Here is a 7852-nt window from a genome sequence, read left to right on the forward strand (position 1 = left end):
AGTCAAATCATAAAAAAACTTGATTTTTCTTATCACCTTTCATCTTTCTTATTGTATTTTTATGACAACCCAACCAAGCAAGTGATTAGTGATTGGTAGAGACCATGAACACCATTTAAACGGTCTAGCAACAATGTCTGAAAGGTGTCGAAGGATGCTCAATGTAGCAAGCAAGCTAGCCCATATGACCAAATAGAGTGAATCCAATTGTTCGACCAGCAAGAAAGAAAAAACTCTCTATTGAAGTTCATTCGCCTAGACGACCAAAAATTATTATAGCAAGAAGAGAAAAAGAAGAAAACAAGCATAATGAAGAAGTTTGTTCGATCATCCAATGAAGAAAAAAGCCATTGAAAGGATCCATTCAATGAACTATTTGGAAAACCTAGTCAAAGAAGACAAACATACTTGTGAGAGAAAAAGTATTGTGAAAACTGCTCAACCATCTATTCAAATAGATTAAAGATGATGAAAGATGTGCTTATTAAAGACTATTCGACGAATCCATAGACATTTGAATGGCATGTTCAAGAAAAGTTGTGGAACAAATTGAAAGCTTTGATCTTGCCAAGATAGTTCTTCAAAATTTGTAATTGACTGATCTATGTGACTAGTAGCTCAATAAGAAAAATTTAAGTATTTTCTCAAATTTTCTAATCAAGATTATACCAAGATTTATAAAAGGACAAGAGGTCTTAAGCTCAATAGTTCAACTTTTTAATATTGAGAACTTGTCAATTTAAGTTGTTTTCATTCCAAACAAGATCACTCTCAACTCCGAAGGCTCCCATAACCACTCCAAGGCACGCGTACACTTAGAAAACAAATTTGGAGATTGATTTAGGTTTTGAAAAGACAATCCCCATAAGAGCTAAGAAATTCCTTGCTTTTTATTTTGAAATCATAATTCACTTACTTTGCATCTTTTCTGATAAAATCATATTTCACTTACTTTGGAATCACATTATTCATTCTAGCAAGTTGATTTATTAGGGCATCTGAATTGTTGTGCATCATTTGGGGATGGAATTTTAAATTCAAGTATCAATGCTTTTATTTTAAAATCTTTTGATTGATACTTGTCAAGTGTAGTTGAACTAGCTCAATTGCATTTTGAAATCATCTATGAATTTTAATTTTACTTCTTCTAGGCTTCTATTTTGAAATCAAGTTACACATTAAGTTGCTTTAACTCAGCTCCCCTATTTGAAAAAACCAATCCAATTTACTTTAAAGTTTTATTTTGAAATCCGGTCAATCAAAGACATATTGGGTTGTTATTTGAATAGTATATGCCTATAGGATTGGTTGTGCTTATCTGAGTTGTGCTTGCATTGTAAAATCTACCTATCTTATAGGAAGTTGTAAAAAAGGGTTGAAATATAAGCAACTAATCCTTGTAAGTATTGGTCAAGCCTTATATAGATAAGACCATCTCTTACCTTAATTTGATCAAGTTTTTGTGGTTGAGGATTAGTTGTTGTGAAATCCTTCGTAGGTCTAACTTGTGTTACTTAGTTGGCTGTTATATTTCTTGAGGGCAAAGCCGGTGATCCTTGTTTGCTATTTGTGAGTCGTATGTCTTTGTGTGGATCTAGGTTGGTGTGTCTACTGAGCTACTGTAATTCTTTTTGTGAGTCTAGATTTGAACAACCTAGTTAGTTGCTAAAAAATCCATTTGTGGGTCTAGACTGTGTGACTAGTTTATTATCATAAATCTATGTGAGCCTGATTTTTTTATAAATTAGGAGCAGTTCTAAGTGATTTTAGCTAGCTAGACCAAGGGGAATCAGTTGGGGCAGTTGTATGCATGTGAAGGGACATGTTTGGGGGGACAGTTTCCATGTGTATAACCACCTCCTCATCTATAAATAGGGAAGTTGGACAAGTGCTTCACACTTGGGAGAGACCAGTGCAACTTCTTGGACCATTCTAGATGGTGAGTATTAGCATAGGCTTATCCTTTGTGTGTGAATCTTGTGTACAACTTAGATTGAGTAGGGAAGTTATCTCTCAGGGGCATTACTAGGCCTGTGTTAGGTAAGTACCTTTTGTTTAGCTTTGAGTATTTACCCACATAACATTCCTAGCCACTTTTTTCAAGAAGGGAATATAATGTCTCCTTTTTGCACCTCGTTGCTGATAAACTATTCTTCAAAATAACTTAAAAACTAATCAGGAATACTTTGTGTCAAATTTGTTTGGACTCTTCAGTTGGTAAATGATGTGTTAACATTCCGCACTACTTTGTTCGATTGATGTATATAATTTTGTTCACAATTGCCCCTTCCTCTTTGCTTTTTCGTTCTTAAGTTTTAGATTTGACGATCCTGCAGTAAGAGAGGGATTGCCAATTGGGTGAATAGTGGAGTTGGTCTCTTGTTTATTTTCAATTCTCAGTGCCCACTTAGTTTCTTCTCTCACAGGCCGAGAGCACCAGATTCCATACATCCAAAGCGAGTAAAACAAAGAACATCCTTTGAACTAAAATACGTTTTGACTGTGAAAGAGAACATTTCACTAGATTAATCCCTGCAATACAATAACTGCCTTTGTTATAAATATAGTTGAGATGGGACTGGTAAAACACAAAAAGGAAAAGGGTGGCAAGAGAAAGAGAAAGTATGTTCTTCATTTGATAGGCTCGGTTTGACAATTTTCTCACTGCGCTTGGTCACAAAAGCCGCACCAAACACCACAGTGAAAGACCCAGAAGCGTCTCCATCGCCATCCACTGCTCTTTTCTCCCATTGCTACTATTCTTTGTTGGGGAACCCCCAGTGCTCCGGTCGTTACTGTTGCGGGAAGAGTTTCCTTGTTCTTGAGCAAGAAGTTGCATAAAAATGATTAAAAAAAAACACAGATCTTCTCTTTCTTCCATATCCCATCAGTATAATTTAGCTCGAGGAACAGAGAAATTAAAGAGGTTACCTGTGGATGGAGCGCTTAGTGCAGGAGAATTGCCAGCGAATTGCTTGAAAGCCTGTGCATCAGTCGAGTTTGGCGCTAAGTGCAGAAGATCTGGACCAGAAAGAAATGCATTGTTGGTTTAGAATTCCCACGTATAAAGTTAGGGATAAGTATGTACAAGCTCTTACCTATGCACTGGGAGATGTTGGCGTGGGTGCCGCAGGCGACGGGGAGAGTGAGAGCTCTGGTTAAATTAATCTTCAAACCGAGACTAGGATCGTCCCTGTCCTTTATAAGGATGCAAAGACATTTCTTGCTCTTCTCTAGCACCTGCGTGAGGCCCTTGCAGCAGTCAGGTGTGGGAGCCCTCGCGCTGCTGCCGACATATTGGAGGCACGCAGAAAGACCCACCAGCGAATCGGCACACTCTGCTTGATCACTCGCGAAATCAGAACCAGCATAACCCACAAGGCTGAAGAGCAAGAGAAGTGCAAAGGGGAAGCATCTGGTTGCAGTAGCCATGGCTAAGGCGTCACAATCGACAGTTGAAGGCCGAGGAAAGAATGTCTACTTTCCCTTTATAGACTGAATAAAGCTATTGAATATGGACAGAATACAATTATTTTGTTGGTGAGAGTCATTACTGTAACAGATAGTGGAGATGAGCAGGTGGAAGCACTGCCCCGTTTTACTTTTTCTAAAAAATCGATAACAGCTAGAAAAGGCAGTCCGATCGAAAAGGGATTCACCCGTGCGGATGCGAGACAGAAGAATGGGCCCAACTCCCAAGAGGGTGCAGAATATTTGGGATTCACACAGCTGAAAGCAATCAGACTGGAAGCTTGAATCGAATTTAATCAGACACGAACACCTGTCAGCGGGGATATACTGTTTAACCACTGAAACCTGCAAGTCCGCGGATCAGTGGGAAAGCTTTTCAGTTGGTTGGGTGATGTTATCGAGTGCTTGTGAATAATACAATTGAAAGTGCGCTGCGAAACTCATCTGGAGAGGGGAGTTGCGTACAAGCGAGGGTAGAGGACAGAGAAGCCTTCGTTTCTTGATGTTCTATTTCTGATCAATCGAAATCTTATCTTATCTTTCAGAGGCTGTCAAATATTAGTTGAAGCAAATTTAAAGGTGTCGTGATCCTTTTTTATGCTTGTGGCTATCAATGATTTGTTGCTACAATGTTATGCCAACATATTGTTTCAATAGAAGAACAAAAAACAGAAGATAGAAGAAAAAGATAGAAGAAAAAGATTATTACAGACCTCTCTCCCCTATTTATAACTTAAATAATATTAAAAATAATATTTATGTTCTTATAGCCCATACACCTTAGGAATTTAGTTTCCTTGCTTATTTAATATAGAATGCCCCGAAATTAAAGACAAATACAATGTGGCAAAAGTGACCACCTTCCTTGCTCATGGATATGTCATCTGTCCATGAAAACCACACAACTTTTTTCCCTTTTCCCTTAACGTTAGTGGTAAGAATGGTGGGTTGGGGTGGTTGGGTTTGTAGTAATGAGTTTTCTAGAGAGATATCGGTGAAAATCGATAGTTAGTACTACTGAAGAACAAGAGAGATTATGTAAACACCTAGACAGCCATCGGTCCAAGCTGTCCCCACTTCTAGGGGTGGCTTCGAATTGAGCCGGCTCGCGATTAGCTTGAGTTCGGTTCGGTTTGATTCATTATATCTCGAGCTTGAGATCAGAAATGGGCTTGTTTAGATTAACAAGCCGAGCTCGAGCAGAGCCAGGTTCTACTCGAGTTCGGCTCGGTTCGATTCATTATATCTCGAGCTTGAGATCATAAATGGGCTCGTCTAGATTAACAAGCCGAGCTCGAGCAGAGCCAGGTTCGACTCGCCGACTCGTTAATTTAACAAGCGGCGATTCAAGAATCGGGCGGATTTGGAAAATTTTCTGGAAAGAGTCCTGTCTCTTCCATTCCGTCTTGCCGCCTGCGAAACTCATTCTTCTCTGCCATTTCCATGCCGTTTCAGCATGATTTTCTCGTGGAAATCGTTATCCGTCGGCGGGTATTCATGGAAATGGGGGATTTTGGTCTTCAAATCCCTCGTTCTCCCTCTCCCTCTTCGATTCTTCAATCTCTGTCAAAGACTTTGATTTTTTCGTCTACAATTTCTTCCTTTGCAATTTCTTCCTCTTCTATCTTCTTCATTTTTGGAAAGGCTTTTTGGATATCCGAACGGCAAACACTCTGCTTCTGTAAGTGAAATGTTCTGTATTAGAATGTTGTTATGCCTAAGCAAAGATAACGATCTATTTTTTTTTTTTAGCAGATATTTGCAGTTGATAGTTTTCTTGAACTTACAGAGTACACTCGGGAAGAAATCCTTGGAAGAAATTGCAGGTATGAATTTTATTTCATGATTTTGAGCAAACTTGTATGTTTTTTACCTTTGCTGTCATGAGTTCCCATTCTTATTTCACTTCAATTTATATTAATCTTCTGGCAGATGACCAAAACCTAATGGTTATCAAAGTCTTCACACTACAGTGATACTGTTTCTATATGAGAGCATGTTTAGGCTAGAGGTTCTGGTGATTCTATCAAGCCATTATGTACTGCTGTTAATTGAGTTTGCTGGCTTGGGTCTTAATCTATAGGAATTATATTTGGTGATCACTGGGGCCATTAGATTATTCTTTTTGGGATTATTTAAGCTTCTGAGAAAGATCGGTGTTCTGAATACAAACTTTGTTGCGTATTTACTCAATCCAGATAAGGACAGAGGAGATGGATCTGATAGCAGAGAGAGGCATTGCCGCTCATTACAGTGGCAGAGGATCTGTTACTGGTCTGGTTGAGCATTCTTCATCCAATGGCAGGAACTCAAGAGGGAAAGCTGCTTGTATGAACAAGGCGGATATTGCCTTGAGGGTAAAGACATGTAACTGTTTTGGACCTAGTTCTGTTATGAGACTCTTGTACTTTACCCCTCTAAATTGAATTACCTATTTTGGATTTTATGCTCTCTTTGTTTTTCCATCTGTAGATTGGGTGGCATAATGCTATTAGAGAATGGCTAGAGGAATTTGTTGGAAACATGAGCTCAAGGGAATTTGTAGATACAATCACGAGAGACCTTTTGGGGAGTCGTGTCTTTGTTTTTACACCAAAAGGGGAGGAAAGATTTGATAGAAAAAGATTGTGTATTTTATCATGGTTAACTGTGTGCACACCATGTAATCAATGTTGTTTCTTCTTTACGCAGATAAAAAAAAACCAACCCAAGGGGGGCACTGTGATTGATACACACTGAGATTGGCAACAAAATGGTGGCTGCAAAGGTATGGAAAAATAAGCAGTTTGTGTGCTATAGTTGTGTTGTCCATACCTTTGGCTGTCAAGGAATGAGTTTCCCAAAGTTGATGGCATGGTTTCTCAAGAGAATATTGATGGTGAGGCTAACAGAACCTGCTCAAGTATTGAAGTTGCAGATTCCGCAAGTTGATCAAAATTGTATTCTTTCGTGGATGAAGTTGACAGTCTGTCTGGCAATCTTGTTTCTCCAATGCATGTACTTGCAAATGCCGAAGTTTTGGAGATAATTACATATAATGTTAGTTTATATTTCACTGTACACATGTACCTTGATTTTCTTATTTTCATTAAATTTTGCTAGCAGTTTCTAATTATTAAGGATGTATCGTGTTAGCAATGCTGGTGACTGCCTTTAAGTGAACTTACCAAAAAAAACTACTCTAAATATGGTAAAAATAATAGTGCATGCTAAAGATAAATTTTGATTATTTCAATGCTGGGGTAAGGCTTTCTAGAAATCAGCCAAAGCATGGATGGATGGATTCTCACTCTACACTTGTACCTTGATTTTCTTTTTTTTATTAGATTTTGCAGATGTGTGGTTGGTACCTGTTTCTTATTTGCATTATTTTGTTAGCAATGCTGGGGACAGCCTAAATTTAACAAAAAAAAAACAACTCTAAATATGGTGGACAATAGCCACAACATAATGCTGCTAAAGAGAAGTTTTGATTATTTGAATGCTTGAGTAAGGCTTTCTAGAAACCAAGAATAACTCTGTAAGAGTGGTCAAACCATACTTCCCAAAGAATGAGTGAAGCAGCCAAACCATAGACTGCATACTGAGTCAAGGTAATTACAAAACTATGAAAATATTTTGACAAATATGGCAATCACATCACTAACAAGTAGTAGCAAAATTTCAAGGTGTTGATTTTTATTATTGCAATCCATGGCTATGTTTATGGAATGTATAAACAATTTTATGGAGTGTTTATGTAGGTATTATGTATATTGATTATGCCCAATTTTAAGTAGAGGTCATGCCGAATTTTATACAAGTATTATATATATATAGATTATGCTCAATTTTAAGTAGAGGTCATGCCCAATCTTATACATGTATTATATATATAGGTTATGCCTAATTTTATGTAGAGGTCATGCCTACTTTTATGTACAATGTATGCATAATTTTATATACAATTTATTTGATATATATTTTTTGAAAAGTTTTAAATGTATGTTGAAGCTTGAGCTCGGTTAAATTTTTTGGGCTTGAGCTCGTAACAATTTTAGGCTCGAGACGAGGCTCGGCTCAAAATATTTAAATCAAGCTCGGCTCGAATATAGGCAGGTTCGGGTTCGGCTCGGCTCGATGCCACCCCTACCCACTTCCATTCAATGATGACCTACTCTGAAGACCAGTCAGATTAGGACAACCAGTTTTTATGAAATACATGGCTTGCAATCTTTCTTTTTTTTTCTTTTGCCCTTTTCTACTATGTGCTCAACTCTTTACCAGATTTTCTTCTAATTTATTAAGTTAAATAAAAATTCTTACCCCAATTATGTATTCGAGTAAATTATTTGTAGTTATTTATGTTGACTTATGTTGACATTTATTAAATAGCACCTTC

The 7852-nt window shown here is 37.7% G+C and overlaps 1 protein-coding gene across 1 annotated transcript; it reads right to left on the reverse strand.

Moving 5' to 3' along the window:
• Window positions 1–2354: 2354 nt before the first annotated feature.
• LOC137941638 (non-specific lipid transfer protein GPI-anchored 14-like) lies at window positions 2355–3455 on the reverse strand. The gene is made up of 3 exons (XM_068787135.1): window positions 3099–3455; window positions 2932–3021; window positions 2355–2820 (listed from the first exon to the last, which is right to left on the reverse strand). Exons 1-3 carry the CDS (start codon window positions 3430–3432, stop codon window positions 2675–2677), a joined length of 570 nt encoding a protein of 189 aa, XP_068643236.1. The 5' UTR covers window positions 3433–3455; the 3' UTR covers window positions 2355–2674.
• Between the last annotated feature and the right edge of the window lie 4397 nt (window positions 3456–7852).

The sequence above is a fragment of the Aristolochia californica genome, unplaced genomic scaffold (assembly GCF_029961685.1).
Source record: "Aristolochia californica isolate CCGP_79_NKW_82.1479 unplaced genomic scaffold, dmAriCali1.0.hap1 SCAF_9, whole genome shotgun sequence".
Lineage (NCBI taxonomy): Eukaryota > Viridiplantae > Streptophyta > Magnoliopsida > Piperales > Aristolochiaceae > Aristolochia > Aristolochia californica.

Excerpts from the sequence above, each read along its gene's own strand:
- LOC137941638 (XM_068787135.1), bottom strand. The coding sequence starts at position 3,432 with ATGGCTACTGCAACCAGATGCTTCCCCTTTGCACTTCTCTTGCTCTTC. Across the intron at positions 3,022-3,098 it reads CAACATCTCCCAGTGCATAG|ATCTTCTGCACTTAGCGCCA; the intron begins GTAAGAGCTTGT and ends TTTCTGGTCCAG. Across the intron at positions 2,821-2,931 it reads ACTAAGCGCTCCATCCACAG|AACAAGGAAACTCTTCCCGC; the intron begins GTAACCTCTTTA and ends TTCTTGCTCAAG.